The sequence below is a fragment of the Oenanthe melanoleuca genome, chromosome 3 (assembly GCF_029582105.1).
Source record: "Oenanthe melanoleuca isolate GR-GAL-2019-014 chromosome 3, OMel1.0, whole genome shotgun sequence".
Lineage (NCBI taxonomy): Eukaryota > Metazoa > Chordata > Aves > Passeriformes > Muscicapidae > Oenanthe > Oenanthe melanoleuca.
Window position 1 is genome coordinate 73,346,300 of NC_079336.1, and position 17,749 is coordinate 73,364,048.

The window sequence follows — 17,749 nt, forward strand, 5'->3', positions numbered from 1 at the left end:
GAGAAGCAAGGAGAGGAATGTGTATTTTTATGTGCATGTGTTGTACACCAGCCAAGGTGCAGGCTATCTTGGAAGTACTTAGCAAAGACTGGTGGGTTTTTTTCTCACAGTGTGTAAACTGGACTTGAGAACATATATCAAAAGGGTAAAGTTTCTCCCAGGCCTTTTTCAGACTGCCTTTCCCCGATGGTTTGTGTATGACTTTGATCTTACTGATGTTGGTTACTTGACCATATAGAAGACAGTTCAGTTATCATGAGCAGTTAGGGGTATGTAAAGCCCTGGTTTGTTTGAAAAGACACAGTTTACAGATAGATACTTTTAGTAAAATATCAAAGAAGATTTGGGGGAAGAGGGATGAAAAATTTGAGCATCTTCTTCCTCACTTTCATAAAAAGTAGCTAACATTGACCATCTATCTTGGAACCTTTTCTTCCCTCGTGCACTTTTTATGATGTTGTGTGACACAAAAGCGATAACAGGAGTGAAGAAAATGACAGAGTGCGTAAGAGTGATGCCTGCTGCCTTCTCTGAATAACAATCTATCAGATACACTGCCAAAAGGAAGACATTTATAGTGTTAAATAGAATGTTCACAATTTCATGGGACCTATGCCTTTAGGCAAGAAAATGATCTAAAGGTATTCACTGCAGTAGAAGGTGACCATAAAACTGCTCACTTTTAGAACTAAGAAAAGCACTATATTTTGTCTCTGCTTTTGCAGTAATTCCTTGACATCCTTACTCATTGCTGAACAGCAATACTTACAATCATCAGAAAGTTTTTTATACCTAAAAAGACATGTACAGAAAGGAGGAATTATGTGATTTCTTCAATTTTAAAATATTTTAAAAGTAGTCATATATTGATGTAGACTGCATGAATTTTTACTCATTCCTTTTGTGTTATCCTGTAAGGTTCAGGAGGTTTTTTTATTATAAAGTGAACATTATGAAAGTACTGTCTCATATAGCATAGGTTTAGAGACCTTTTGATATTAACCTTAAGAAGTATCTACTGCTTATATGAATTTTACAGTTTGAGGCTAATTTAGAATGTTAGTATTAAATTGGGTGGCTCCTTGGTCCCTATGCCTTTTCAGAGATTAACATTAGAACATAAATGATCTGGATTATAAAATCTGGCAAATTTCCCTCCTTAGGCTTCCATACACTGGGTTAAAGACTAAATCAAAAAATAGCTACATTTACATGCCTGGTGAAATGCAAGTCTGAAGAGTGAGAAGTGGCTACATTCCTTCCCCTTGTATTTTCCTTTCAGTAATGTCATTGCTGGAAGCAATTGAGAAGCAACTTGTGTTGAAGAGTTATCTGTAGTGATAACTTCATAGGTATATGCCCTGGCATAAAAAAGTATGTTAAATCTCTGGAAAATCTGGTAGATTGAACAAATAAATACTTGTGGATTGTGACTTTACGCAATGTGCAAAACCAGACAACATAAATTTCTATATGCACCTGGAAAATTAATTGGTTTCATGACTTTTAAAAGCTTTTAAATAGAAGGAATGTGTATTACTGCAAAAAAAAAAAAAAAAAAAAAACAAAAAAAACATTTAAAATGTGAAAATGAAATCCACACTGGTGCAGAACTGTCAGGCACTTCAGTATATTGCATTCCCATCTTTCCCTGTACTTCTGAACTCCCAGCATATCCCAGCATAGCACTGAGGTCTCAGACCTCCAGAGACAGACTATTGCATTGATTGTGTAGAGCTGTGCTTTGAGTGGGTTGATACTGTTTGATTTTCCAAAAGTATACTTCTAGTCTCCAACATATCTGTTGTGAACTCTTTTATTCTTTAATCTTCAGGATTTCTTCTGAAAAAATACTTGACACATAATCTTGAGGGATTTTTCCTCTACTTTTAATGAGCCCTCTGTTCTTTTTGTATTTAATATTAAGATTTACTATTTCCTTAATTGCAGTTTAGTCAAGCACAGAGTCTTTGAATGGATAGGTTTGGAAAGTGGCAAGATTTTCTTTTGTTATATTAAACAGTGTTTTCACATTCCATAATGTTCTCAATTCAGCAACACTGAAGCACATCATAAATTTAATTAGAGGAGTTTTCTTAAAGTAATGTTTGGACTGATAAACAGAAATATTGAGAAGTAATTTTCCTAATGATACAGCAGAAGTATTTTGGAACTGTAGCATAAGACTCTTGACTACTTTTCCCTTTCTGTCTTTCTGTGGAATAAGAGTTGGATGGTTTTATTTGCCTTCTTCATTAAATACCTTTTATGATAAGAACCATCATGAGGTATTATCAAAAACAATCATAATCACCAAACAGATGCTCATTTGAGAGAAAAAGAGGTCTAAACCTATTTCAATTAGTTCAGAGTAATACCTTTATTACTCTTTTTGTTTGTGATCCAAATAATTTCTTATTATAATGGGCAAGTACTTTCATCAAAATTTTTTTTTGTATGTTTCCTTGCCCATAGTTTACCTGTTCTGGGATTGTGATTTGTCAATATTTTTTAAGCTGTATGAGAAGATGCACTGAAGCAAAAAAATATTTATCTTCTGCACTGAAATAAATCCTTCTTAACATTTAATTCAAACAAAATAAACTCAAATTAAAGGGGAAAGAAACTTAGGCTCCAAAACTATTAGCAAATAAAACAAAGATCAATGGATACATTTTTAAAGGTTGAAAATAAATTGAAGTTACAGATTGTGTAAGGTTATCATGTATTCTGGATGAACGTGTAGTTCCATTGACTCATTTGAAGCTGAAATGTGTCAAGTTAGGCTGATATTTAAAAGTTTTGTGAATACCTGTGTCTTGAGCAAGAGTAAAAACTTAGGAAGTCTGAAGCCTAGTCTAAGGATGACTTTAAGCCTGAGACTACTTCCTGATGTTATCAAACAAGACATAAAGATAATTTAGCTGTGTAGAAACCTGTACTGGTGACTTCTTTCAAAAGTCTTGTGAGCAAGGACTTTGAAGAGTAGGCTTGCCTTTAGACTGTACTCTTGCCAGATACATACTTCAGGCATTGTGTCCTTCACTTAATGCAGGGTATGAATCTATTGCTGAATTTATTGCATCTATCAGCACTTCTGTGACAAACAGCAGGGACTAACCTAGGAGGAGGGTTAAATTAATACTTCTCATATCCCAGTTACCAGATTCCACCTTAGAGTGGCATGGTACTGCATAGTACTGTACTTGTCTTATGTAGAAATACACAATGTAGCTAAATGATCATCACCACTGGGGAAAAAAACCCAAAACATAAATGACAGCTGTTTTGCAAAGAGCTCCCTACTGCAAGGCTGTAGGCGTTGAAAAAGTAAGAGTCTGCTTTTAGTACACTACTGCAGGAAAACGTGCAGAGTTGCAGAGAGGAAAAGGGGATTTTGTATTAAACAAAACTGATTTTTTTCATTCTCATTCATCCACATCTTCTCTTTTACTCCTGTATGAGTGAGTGTTACCATATGTGTCCACATAATCTGGGTAGGAACTGGGAGTGAAACTAACAAACACCTGGCATGTCTTTTTCATGGCTTTTGGATTGTTCTTAGTATTGAGGCCTGGATGTGACTTTTTCATCCTAAAAAGTTTGACAGTAGCTGTAATTTTTTTCCTTCATCCTGTACCACCTTCAGGAGTCATTAGGAGATGCTGCTGATTTATTCACTCTTTTTTTTCTTCTCTTGCTGCAGTTTGTTTGGGTTTTTTTGGTTTTTTCCTTGTTTTCTTAGTATTTTTTTACCAAGGCCAGGTTTCTTGAGAATAAACTGTGATATTAGTATCTTGATGTTGTCAACAATTTTCATTCTTTTATGCCTTCTTGTCCTTTCTTCCAATGTTTTTATATCCTTACGTTCTGATTCACATTTCATTTATACCTTGTTTTCATTCCAAACCTCCACAATTTGTTACTGGAGAGAACATTTCATAGCAACAAAGAAATTACAAACTTTAATCTGCAGCTCTCATTGCAAAGCATGTGTCTTCAGACTGCTTTTATTTGTATGCTTGGAGTGATTTGGACACTTAGACCAATTTCTTGTAACAAAATCTTACCAAAGAATAGTGTGCTTCATATGGCCTTCCCTGGGGTGCAGTGGAAAAGAGAACACAACACACATTTGTGTGAAAAGTATTATGCTAATGAAGGCAGTCTAAGAGGCAAAAGCAACTTGATTCAAACACTGTATACTTGTAAATGTAATATGGTCTACAAGAGTGGTAGAGCTTTCCTTTATTATGATGCTAAAATTGTATCTTAAGGATTTCCAACATCACAAAAGCAAAGCCAGACTTGACTATTTTAGAGCTAAAATTCTATATTGTGGAGTTCAGAAAATGGTAATATCTGTAACAAGAAAAGATAGTGGCAATATTAATGCATATTGAAATGGGTTAGTATTTTGCCTTTGATGACTATACTTAGAGAAAGTCTAGATGAAGTGATTTTTGCTTTTTTATAAATCCAGAAGATCACAGAATGTGTCACACTGACATCTTCTTTGCTAGGAAAGGCACTGAACAAAATACACACCTAGACTGGTATTTTTGCAAGGGATCCCTTGTAAAGCCTTCCTAATGATTGTCCTCCTTTGCTGTTGGCAGTGGTGATTTGTCTGTTCTCTCAAATGTCAGTTACCCAAAGATAAAGGCAGGACATGAGCAGCAGGTATGTAATCTTCTCTTTATCGCTCCTTCAATATTTCAGGAATTCTACTTTAAATGTGGAGCACACCCAACTGCTGACAGTGAAACATCTGTGGCTTTGAACCTCGTTACAACAAACAGCCGCTGTATCACATGTATAACATGCACAGATATTAGGTAAGTACAACAAAAATTGTCAGAGATGTACAGTCTCAGTGCTTCATAGTGCTTATCGCTTCCAAAGAGCCTCTTTCCTTTCTTCGTTTTCCCTTTTAAAGGCTGGGGTTTTTTTCCCCTGGTAACATGGTGAAAAATGGGTCATGTTTTCAGGTGTGTTATTTGTTTTGCTGGTAAAATTGCATTTCATATTTTTGTACCTTAGTCGTGTTGCTGGTGGAAATTTGACTGCTTAAGTTCTAACTAAAACATCGAGTGCTCAAGATAGTGGCATCAGTGTGTAGATATTTTCTACTAAAATATATTCAAGAGCCAGGGAAAGAACTGGATTTTTGGAAGGGGACAGACTGTTCCTGAAGAAATTCACTTCTTGGTGTTTGTTCTATAAATCAAAGTAAAATGCATCTGTTCTCATGTTTGTGTTTATTGTAGTTTGAAATACTGTAATCCATCTTTGCATGTGGTATTTGGGCACATACATTCCAGAATATCCATTACTTGCAAATGTGTGGATTAAAAACCAATTGCCCGAAAAAGACAGCTCCCCTTGTAGTGAAGAATTACCTGAAGCACATTTATCTACTGACTAGGAGATATTTCATATAAAAGTGTAAAGAGAATTGGGAAATGGTAGTTGTTGTTCAGAAGGGAGAAATTGGAAAGGACACTTGAACTTTGTACTGATTCATATGGTGTGTCTTCTGGAAAGAGCTGGTTTTGAAGCATCCTTTGTGATGTATTTACAGAACTGGCTCCTAGATCCAGATTAAAAGATCAAATATCAGTGTCTGTCAAATTGATATGTCAGCATTTTGCAACAAGGGTGCAGACTCAGCTCCTGAAAAGTTGCTGGTTCTTCTGCCCCTTCTAAAAATTCCCTGGGTAAGAGAATGATTTGGCTTGCTTCAGTGCAGACCCCTAGTGCATGTTTGTGCTGCTAAATACAAGAGGGCCAAGGGCTGATCCCCAGTCCCAAGCCAGATGGAAATGACTGACAGATGTCCTGCACAGAGCTATGTAACCTGCTGCTTCCTCATAGCCAGCTTGGGTTACCTGTGGAGCTGAAACCCAACTATTGTAGATCTGCAGTGAAAGTACACTTTTTACCCTAGCAGTACAATGGCATGGAAAAGGGTTATTCATGTCCCAGTATTTCCTGTGTGGGGCCCAGGAAGTTTCAGAAGAGCTCACTGAACTACATGAAGTACAATGAAGGGGTAAAACTTGCTGAATAGCTGAGCTTTTTGGGATAAACAGTAACTATCTCTGGGACTTGTGCCCACAGGGTTCTCAAGAACTCTAGGCATTTCTGGACTGCAGGAAAAGTTGTCTGTTTCTGAGAATTTGCTATGTTTTGTTGCATTCTCAATTAAACAAAAACAAAGCAACCATCAAACAAAAAAAAAGAAAATATAAGGAAAAAAAGTTGTCTGAAATCCCCTTTCTGGGTAACATCATTAAAAGAATCAAAATGTAAAAAATCTATTCTGTCTCGTCATGTCAAAATATTGATACACGTTTCTATGATAACTCTAAAATTTTGAGAATATATCCATACGTTAAATTCTGATTATCTTTCAGAACTTAGATTTTTTTTTAAAGCCATAAAAGACACCCAGGCACTTTTGTGTTATACTAGACATTTGTAAGTGATATGAAAACTCAAGATACTATTTGACTATTTTATTTTTTGTATGGCAAATCCTGCAATTTGTTAAAATAGAAATAAAATAGAATTGTGTGAATTAAATAATTTTACAGTTAAAGCTAGTTGTTTAGTTTTTGATTTGGTCTTTTACCAGTTGCAAGGATGGTCAAATGTAAGTTTTGATCATCGGAAAAAGAGATCGTACAGTGTAACATTTATCAGTTATGAAAAAAAAAGGTCATTGCAAAATCTTGGGGTACTTAAAAAAAATCTCCACTCAGTTTTTTGGTTTTGTGGTTTGGTTTTTTTGGGGTTTTTTTTGGGTTTTGTTTTTGTTTTTTTTTTTTTTTTTTTTTTTTTTGTTTGTTTTTTTTTTTGTTGTTTTTTTTTTTTGTTGTTGTTGTTGTTGTCGTTGTTTTGTTTTTAGTTTCTAATTCCTTTCTCCAACCTAACATTCTTGTAATATTTGTGTGTAATTCCAAGAAATTACATAAATAGCCATAATCTTTTTACTTCAGTTAAATATTTATGTGATTATACTGGCAATTACTTTCTAATATGCTTATGTAGTTGAAGAGTAGCATTCTGCAGTTTAGAGCATTTTGTGAAACCTACCTTCATCCTTCTGTAGCATTCATATGAAAAAGAGGATTAACTGTATTTGGTACATTACCTATAACTTTGTATTAGCTTCATTGTAGTAAAATAAGAAATTTATGTCTGTTCTTCAAAGTAGGTTTTTCTTTCTTTCTTTCTTTCTTTCTTTCTTTCTGAAAAAAATCCAAATCAACAACAAGACACCAAACAGGAAAAGATGACAATGAGGTACTATTTGCTATTTTCTTAAATGTTTTTGTTTGCAGCACCATACACCATAACTCTAGGAGCTTCCATTGATTTATCATGTACAGTTAGTCCACCACAGGCAGAGTATTAAGTTCCAAGATTCTTGGAACAGCATTTGCATGGTTTTAGCAAGGTTTTCAAAGCTCATAAGCATCTTATATTAAGCAGTAGTGTACTCTGCTGTATAGAAAAAATACAAAGTGAAAGCAATGTTAGTCTATTGCCAGTTTTTATTCTTAAGTTTAGATTAGATACATTAGTTTGTCTTAGGTTTATATTTTATATAAATATTTTCATGCAGGTCTGACCACTAAAGTGAAATAGTTGAAAGCCAAACACCTTTGTAAGGCTATGCTAACTCCATAGGCAGTATTCCATGTAGTGTAATGCCTTCCAATGTATTCTGCTTCTCTACAGCAGAGTTAGTGGGAATTGGCAGCTTTAATAGGTTGAGCAAATGGCTGGAAGTTGAAACAAATACTAAAACTGTGCAATCCTCGAGGGAAGATCTGCTTTTGTCAACTGTTTCCAGTAGAAATAACATCAAAAGGGGTTAGGAGTACCCCAGGGTACCCATAAATCAGGCTCAGGAATAACAGCAGTTTTAAGCAGTGTAAAAATAAAATGTGTAGAACAGAAATGCCTCACGTCATCTTTCACGAAATCGGTAGGGTACAATTCCTAAAGGCACCATTATTTTTAGCTTTCAGCAGATACAGATAAGTGTAAAAGATATATAGGACATTCTGTCACTTAATAGGTAAAAGGAATTCTCCAGAAGGAGAAGTACTTGGTGTTGTGTTATCAGATTTTTTTTTTCTAGTCTGATAAATCCCTGATTCATAGCAGAACATTTCTTTGTTCAATACTTTGTTTAAACAATGGAACTTTTTCTATGTTTTTCTGCTCTTTGGACTTTCTAAGACTGGAGTTGGAAGTGATAATTTCTGCTAGTGGTGATAGTAGTGTATATGCTAGTTACTCTTCAAGGGCAACTGTGATGTAATGTCATAGTTCTTTTCAGGCAAATCAGATCTGTGACCTCATTTGATTCCATGGGCAGGAGAGTAATGGAGAAGGGTCAGTACTGAGGGGGGGGAAAAGTGAATGTAGTATAGGAAGTCCTGCTGGAAATACAGTGGGCAGCTCTCTTCTCCTTCAGACAATAAAAAATGAATGGCTGCATTATTGGGAATAACAGTGTGTTAATCTGGCTTGTGTGGAATTACTTTGGGCCTCCTAAACTTCGCACTAGTGCCTAATAAGCCATCTTCTTCAGTCTTTTTATTTTTCAAAATCAAAGTACAAGTTAGAATTTTTTCCCTCCAGCAGTAGTGTATGACATTCTCCTATCACTCCTCCTTGCTCATTTCCTTTATTGTAGATTCAGAATTGAGACAGATGAGTTGTTTGTTTTTTATTGGGGTAATGTTCCAAAATTGGTAAGGGATGGAATAGTTTACTTTTCAATAAATATATATGTGAATTATTTTCTGTTGTGGCTTTTACCTGTGATTTCATATGCCAAAAGAAGACCATCTCCCCAAGTTTATTATTGGGATTAGGGTTTTTCTGATTTCATATTTTGGATGTTGATCTTTATGATCTTATTGTTGACATAGGTGTGCCGTGTTCTTTATTAACCTACATGTCATACTGTGTTGTGCATTAATGTTGTATGTTGCTCTGAAGTGATAAATTTCTTCAATTCCAGTTTAAATACTGTTTGGAAATACCTGAAATAATTTGCTATGTCTTTCTTCTTTTATAAGATATATTGTATTAATGCAGTTTGGATTTAAAAAAAGTGGAAAGTGTTTCAGAGGAGGAATATAGCAGTGACTATAACAAGAAATAGATGAGGTAGCAGGTCAGCCATGGTAGTCAAATAATTCCTGAATCTTTAGTTGATTATTTGAGTCCAGTGCTGCAACTGAAGAGACAATTTGCAAAATTCAGCTTTTGATAGAGAGCTACCAATGAGCTCAACTGGTTGGAGCAGGTGATAATGTCAGAGTTGTGGGTTTGATCCCTGTACAGGCCATTCATGTAAAAGTTTAACTCGACTCAGAATATTTTGTTTGAATTTGTTTGAGAACTCTTAACATTTTCTTAGATAAGAAGCTGTAGGACAAATTTGATTCAAGTCAATTCTGCTGTTATTTGAAGAGAGTTTTACCAGGGACTTCTGCTGTTTTCTGAGATGAAAATGGAGACCATGTCCATTAAAATACATTACCCATGTGATGTTTTCAGAAGGGTAAATAGCACCTTATTCTAGACTTATAAATTACTATTTCTCTTTGCTTCTGGGACATAGAATCCTAAATTTACCCCTTGGGCCATTGTAATCCAAACAAGTTATTAAATCTATATTTCGCTATTCTTTTTTGAAGTACTATTTTCCTCTCTGTAACCTGTTTAGATAATGTGCTCCAAATCTCTGTTAAATTCTGCTGTCTTTATAAACCTTGAGTAGTTCAAAGAGGAGTGGAAAAAGATTTTGATAGGAATTAAGTCTACTTTGTCGTAGCACTATGACCATCAGGGACAATGTCTACTGTGTTATTCCCTAATGTTCCTTAAATTAATGAGATTTCTTCAGAATCACTTATTTAAAGCAGGAGATTAGATGAAAAACAAAGAACTGTTACTAATTGATTTAGAGCTTTTTTTTTTTTGTCCTTTTTCTCCCCAACAAGGTAACTTATAGAATACACTTGTTACAGCTGTAATATTTGAGTTCTGATACAAGCAAAACCACTCAGAGAAAATCTTTTTTGAGAATTCTGGTGGTCTTTTTGAAATGTGAACCAAGTCTGATAGTGCCAATAAGTGACCCTCACTTCCTCTGAAATGCACGCCTTGGATTTCAGACTCAAAACTTGTACCATGGGTTACTGGAAGATCCATCTTGTGTATGAAGTTCAGTTGCCACTTATCTTTCTCTTGAATTATAATCACTAGAATACAGCAGCCCCCTATGGCAGTGACAGGACAGCAGTGCAGCTCGTACTGCTCTGCCTCTGAATCTGTTATGATCTGCACTGCAGCTGCATCTCAGTGAGAGTGTTTTCCAGCTTCAGCACATCTGGGAACAGATGAGTGCATTGGCAAAGCTATTGCACTGTCACATTGGATATATCCTGTGCCAGCAGGGAACAAGCAGGGAGGATTTTATAAAACCTCACTTGTCTCCTGTGCTGGACATCAATCAGGAATTTCTCTTCATCTGGGAGAATAAAGCCTGCCTACCTTTCCTTCTTTATGACACAGAGGGTTTTTTCTACATTATTCCTTTGCTTGCCATATATGCTAGTGTACAGTGTACAGTTGAAAGAAAGGACAAATGGAAGGAATGTATTGACAGCCTGCTGATTTTTACTTTTTTTTTTTTTTTTTTTTTTTTTTAATGTTGTGTGGTATGTCTGAGTTTTTGAAACAGCCATAAATGAGAATTTTTATGTCACAAGTGAATTTAGTTTCTGGTTTGAATTTATTTCAATAATGTGAATCTCCTGATACTCGTGGGATAAAATAAATGTCCTTAATTTCATTTTGCCTTTGACATTTCCACTGAAGCCTACAGAATCCGGTATATAATCAATAGGCTCTATATCATATGTTGTATGTTCTCTGCCATTCTAATTTATGGCATGATTAATAGAGTGAGCTGGTTCTGTAGATTTCTTCACTTATGTATTTTATTCATGTTGCAAGACATAAAGACTTAAAAGTTTAAATGGTTTTGGATGAATCAGTAGTTTTAGTGTGTCAGGTATCCAAGTGTAACATATCTAAGATTTCATAAACCTCACTTCCAAAATATTCTGAAGAAACCTGAGTATGAATACTTGAATATAATCAATGAAAAAATGATAGCTCATGAATGTAATTTTGTTCAAGTATTGTAAATTTAAAATTTAAAGTTAGAATTTATTTGCAATCTCCAAGAAAAGCAGAGTAGCAAATGTTTTTCAAACGTTGTTCAAAGAGACTCTTTTGAAACTTGCAAGCCCACAGTATGCCTTTTCTCCCATAGATGTTTGCAGGTTCAGGTGTCTGGGATTTTCTTTTCCTACTTTTAAAAATTAATTCCTTAACATGAAAGACAAAACATTTTCATCTCTGATTAGTTTTGCTTCAGGCAAGGTTAGTAATATCTGAATATTTTCACCATCTGATATCAGTGTAGTATCACCTATGGGAATTGTTATTGGAGGTCACAATCCAGTTGTTTTGGGGAGATACCTCTATTGCAAAGGCACTGTCACAGGTGATCACAGTAATTAGCAAGCCTCATCCTCTCAGCAGAGACCTGAGGTCTGAAGGAACAAGGTGAACAAATTGCAGAGATGTTCCTTTCAGGCCTCAACTGAGGCATTGAAGGAATGGTTTGGGGAGGAACTGAGCTGTTGGTCTCGACTGAGCAGCAGTTTGCTCACCTTGCACTTGAGTAAGGGAAAGGAAGGGAAAGTGTTTGTGAAAGATGTGGTTGGCTTTTGCAGCATAGAGAAACTAGAGTGAAAATATCCAAGAGAATGAAACTTCCCAGCAGCAAAAACCTAAATATGCACACAATAATAAGAATAATTTAATTTGCAGGAACATAGGAAAAAATTAAAAATAGCAGTATTGGGCAAATGTACCAGGACATAATCTCTGAAATCAAACACATGAAGGACAATTCATAAGACAGAGAACCTGTCATGATAGGTAAAGAACTTTATGAAATGTTACTTGGTACTTCATAGAGTCACTTAATTATCTAATATGGAAGTGTCTGTTGTCCTGGGTAATGTCTTGGAGAGCCATTCAGCACCTCAGTGAAATAGCTCTATAGGAATTGTTATCAGATTTCAAAAATGTGTGATTCAAAGAAACATTTTGATGGAATTTGATGGCAAGTGTTTACACACTGTTTTCAATAGACTTTTGGGGCAAGGTGCTACTCTCAAATTCTATAATAATATTTTTGGTGTGTATCACATTCAGGGGCATATGGGTACAAAATTTTGGGAAAACAAGGGATGGATTGTGGAATACTTTGGAGAAATATGTTTATTTGTGTAGATATAATAAACAGGGACACCTACTGCTATATTTCTCTCTAAACCATGATGTGGAATGAATTGTCATAGCAGCATACTGACTGACAACAGTATAAGGAAAATATTTCATACATTTTCCATTGACAGTCTGCACTAAGCATGCAAAGCTCTTGGTACATTACAGTCTTGATGGAACTGTAATGGAATCTATTAATTAGAATTACATTTTTTGCTTTTTAACTTAGCAACTCATGATCATTGATAGCTCACTTCCCTCCTGTTAATTCTTTGGATGTTAAAGGTTGCTTCTGAGAACAAAACAGTTTCTGAAGGCAGTCTTAGAGTCTGTTATTTATTTTGTTCTGTAAGAGAAACCAGTAGGGTTTGAAATTTTTTTAGATCTTCAGAGAAATTTCTTCTTCCTCCTGATGAGTGTATATGTATAAAGCTTTGTTTAGTAAACTTAACTCTATGTTTACTTTAAAACATAGAAATTTTGAAAGAGTAAATTATTGCAATAAGAGTATAATTGTTGCGTAATGATAAATTACTATAAATTTTTGAGTGTGAATTGTTCTGTGATGCACTAAGTTCTTTATCAACCAAGTTACTAGCAAAATTAAAGTTTCCTTATAAAGGGAAAATCCAGGGCAGGGCCAGAAAAATACACAGAAAGTAAATTTAGTCCTATAAGGGAAAATAGACAAAATTCAAGTTAAACTGTTAATACACAGCTGTTGTGAACTTGGTGCAAAAAGATGCTGATTTGCAGCGTGGTTTGAAAATGACAAGAAATAAATCATAATCAAAGTTGGTCAAAGTCTGTTAAGTTCTGTCTATATGTGTGACATTTTAAGGGAGCTGTGTGCAAACATTTGAAAATGGTTGAAAATGTACACAATTAAGGCAGTAATAATTTTCCCAGTACAAGTTTTTAAATGATGGTGATACTACACTGGCATGTCAATGTAAGAATACTTCAAGAAAAATGACACCAGTGAAAACACATTTTCATATTGTTAGAAACCTGTGCTAAGACTTGTATTTTCACTTGACATGTTTGTTTTAGTTTATGTAAAGTAATTCCATATCACTGTACATTGAAATGCAGTAAGCAGGATGAAAACAAGTGCATTTGTCCATCAAAAGTGATTGAATTACTTTCCTTAATATTTCTCCAATTACACTGACATAACTTTCTCTTGCTGAGGAAATAAGCCTTACAGCTGATCTCTGAAGATTGACTGTGACTGTGGGTGGACATGCTCATGAAGGAGTTCAGTGGTAGTGAAAAGTGAGTAAAATAGTTGAGAAAATGTGTGTTGCTGGATAGCAAGATAAGGGAAAAAATGGTACCTACTCTACTGAATACATAAGTTAGCATAAGTGTTGCTTTTCAGAGGTGCAGACATTTCAGAGGTTTTCAACCACAGGAAACTTTTACAAAACCCTCCTCTCAGTCACTTTTAGTTTTGTTTCCATTTAAGGGTATGTACTCCTACATGTTTACTAAGTAAAATGAAATTTTGATTAATTTTTCGTACATATTTGTATATAATACATATATACATTCTTATGTTCTTTCTTTGTCTTTCTTCTCTATGAGCAGTCTTCAGTTATTTGGAGTGCATTACATTTATAAATGCTTCCCCCCCATGCTATTCTTATTTCACTTTACACAGGAGACAAATCTGCCCATATTCCTGGTGAAACTAGGAACCAGACAGTGCTCTTTTGGCATGCAAATTCCATTTGCATTTTAAAAATTACTCATTCTTTTTGTTTTGTTAGAAGCAACAAAGGGAACAGTCATGCCACTTCCCATAAGGTATGTTCTGTGTAACCACTAAAGACAGTGTCAGCCAAACAGCTGCCAAGAAAACTAGGATCAGCCCACTGATGTACACAGAGCAGGAAAGACGGCTGTGCTCAGATGTCACCTCTGTGGATCTGTCCAACCTCTTTGGAAACAGGCTGACAATGCTGATGTCAATCTTGAACTGTACTCATTGCCTTTGCTCCCTGTGGATTCTTTAACCTTGCTGGAGTTTATTGGATTTCCTGGCAAAAGAAGTTATATTTATTCACTTTTGTTATATGCACCTCAAAAAGTGTCAGAGCATGTCCTGATCAGAAAGCAGGCAGTGAGAGTGATGCTGAAATATGGTTCAGTCTGGTTATATAAATATAAAACAGCTTCAGAAAGTCATTCATTCAGTTTAATGCATTTGTAATTCAATTTTGTTTTTAAAATCAAATACCAAAACAAGAGAGAAAAAGCATTTTAAAGACCCTCACCATTGAGATTTTTTCTCTTTTACCCTTCAAAAATATCCCTATATTCAGGCAGAATAGTCATTATTGTTTTGTGGGGACACATTTATGCATGTGTCTCCTAAAGTAATTTTAATTAAAAAGACACTTCTCTCACCTTGACCCTTTAGACTTTGAGTATGCAAACAATTTTGTGAGTTTGAGTATTTTTTTATGATATAAGTGTTTTCAGGTTAAGACTTATGTGCTGCATAACTGCAGATCATTTTCACATAAATAGAACGATGACTTTTCCAGAAATAAGTATCGTCTGTGGATGCACAGCCTGTCCCTCTTTCATTCAGCTGTGACCTTGAAAACTGATTAACAAAATTGTACTCTAAGGGATGCAAGGCTTCACATAAAGCAAGTGAAGCATATGCAGGCCCTTGAGGGGTGCTTAGAGTATCTCATAGACTCTAATGGTAATTCCTCTCTCTTTTAATGCTATTAGGTGATTTTGGCTTGAGGCAATCCGTAGTACTTTTCTCTTTATTTAATTTTTTTTTGCCACAGATTTTATGAATTACCTTATTACAACCCCTGTTTCATGTTCTAAAGACAAAGTGCTCTGTGTATGTGGTGCTCGGTGTCTTCTTCAGCTACTCAAGTATTTTGTGTTGCTTTATTGATTTTACATGGCATAAATTTTGGCACAGTAAGAAGATGAAAAGTTAAGTAGAGTTATCACATTACCTAAACCTGAAAGCAAAGTGGTGCTCATGAAAAGCATGTGGGGTGCCCTGCATTTAAGACCTCATTTCCTTCAACAGTAAGAAGGACCATTTGAAAAAATGTCATTTGCTACATTCTAAAAAGTAGTATTTTTATTTAGTAACATTGGCAAGCTGTGAAAATTTGGTTTCAAAAATTAATTTATTCATTAATTAGAGGCTTTTAAATTATTATGCTTTTGGCTTTCTAAATATCTCTATTTGTATTTGAATTACATTTTGGGTAATGAAACACCACCTTCTGGAAGTCAGAATTGAGAAATAAAATACAATTTAAAGCATTTTACACATCCCTCTCAATCTTGCTGCCAATTTTTGTTTTTTTAAAACAAATTTGTGTTACATAAACAGGAATGTAAGGTATTGTATTAATGAGTCATTAAACTAGCAGAAGACATTAAAAGAATTTTTGCTAGTGATAAAGTAAAAAACAGAAGGCAAGACTGAATAGTAGCTGGTCTTAATGTGCCAAGGTAGAGAAGTATAAAACATACCATTCCCTGCACCCCTACTTTTTGTGTTCCTTGTTAAATATCTGGGTGCCAAAAGTGGAGACATTTTTGTTGGGTTTTTTGTCTCTCAAAGTTTAGGTATTCCAGTTTCTGAAGCTAGAAAGAATGGGTAGAGTATACAGACTTTAGCTGGCCACTTGGCAACTTCTGCTCCAGCTGTAGTGCATTTCCCTATCCAGAACAAAGAAATTGAATCTCCTGATTTTTTTTTTTTTTTTTTCAGTTTTTCTCTGATATCTTTCATTTAATAAAATGTGTTGTTTATAATAGAACGGAATAAAATTATTTCTATCAAGATATCCTTATTATGTTGATAGGATCTCTATGGTGGCTTGAGTTCTGCAGAGCATTTAGAACCAAACTGTGACCTCATCTTAGTAGTTAAACCTGTCTTTAGCTTGCTGCATCTGAATAATCCCATCAAAACCAACAGGATATAAATGCAGGTACGTGCTTTGCTTGGTCAGAGCCTGGACCCATCCAATCTAATCATCCTGCACTTTCTGAGTGATATCCTCACATCCAACAAGTAGTCATGGAATGTCTTTAATGAGTCTCAGTGTGAGGTAGGATTTATAATGCTTTTCATCACAGGAAGCAGATCTAATAGTGAATATTCAGGGGGATTTTTTTTTTTTTAATTTTTTTTTTTTTTTAGAATAAGACAGTTCTGGAAATGTCTGCTGTCATGAGAATGAGTTTCACTGGAAAGAGCTCTTTTCTCAACCCTTTTCTGTCTTTTCTGGTTATCTGAGCTAATCTGTATGCATATGAAAAATGTATTTTGTATGATTTATCTTCTACTTTGCTGAGTATCCCAGTGTCTTGTAATGACCCCCTGTTTTCAGAGAGATATTTATGGTTTTGATCTTACTGTTTCAGAGCTTCCAGTTTTCTAGAAAATACATTATGTATATTTGCAGTTCAGATGGTTTTTACCTAAGGGTTAAAACATTAATGCAAGTGCTAAAACATACTAAAAATATCTCTGATGAAAGTGATTATTTTTCTTAGCATGTTGAACAATATTCTTGGCTTTCAAAATGTTACAGAAAAGTGAGCATTCCTTTGGATTCTAGTTGCTGATCAAGAAATAGGATATTACTCTGTGTATGTGTTCCTTTCCTTTTTGAGTTTGTTTGTTCTTTTCCAAATGTATGGATGTTATTTCTTCCTTTTCTACAAGATTCATAAGATTGTATTAAGCTCCTAAGGAAGTCAGGAGAATATCCTTTGAATTCTTTTCTTCCCTTGTCTCTTTCCCTCTCCCTGCTGTGTTTAATAGGTTCTACAAAGAATTTTTTTTTTTTTAGTCAAAGGAAAAAAATGAAAGGGGGAGGAAAAAGAGAATGAAGGCTTAACATTAGATCTGCCAAGAATGTTCAAGAGATCATTTTTTATACCAGAAAGAATTTTTACTTCATTTTTTTATTTTAAGTTGTTTTTTAATAGTTTTAAACAAGCAGTACACAGTCATGTTGAATTTTACTATAAGATTTTTTTTTAATTTAGTATGAAGCAGATTGGACAGTATTGCACTGACATTGGTTTTAAGTACTAATGGTAATTAATAGTTTTTGACACTTGAGCTGGGTATCCATTTAAAGGGCTATCTTTAAAAAATTTTTTCCACTTAGAATTTACTGAAATCTGTTTTATTGTTTACCATATGCCAGAGTGAAAAACATTCTACAGGTAAAAATGTTTCTTTTCAGATCTGGGTTTCTATTTAACATTCAGCTGCATCTTTAACATTGCATTTCAGTTTTATTTATTTTATTTTAGAATGGCTTTTCCTACTGTGCAT

At 34.7% G+C, this 17,749-nt stretch overlaps 1 protein-coding gene across 1 annotated transcript in view; it reads left to right on the forward strand.

Annotated features, from left to right (window-relative positions):
* The window catches only part of PRKN (parkin RBR E3 ubiquitin protein ligase), a 652,741-nt gene that overhangs the window by 310,454 nt on the left and 324,538 nt on the right, over positions 1–17,749 (forward strand). Inside the window, exon 6 of the mRNA XM_056488202.1 lies at positions 4,723–4,838. Within this exon, the coding sequence (XP_056344177.1) occupies positions 4,723–4,838 (116 nt within the window). The remainder of the gene's footprint in view (positions 1–4,722; positions 4,839–17,749) is intronic.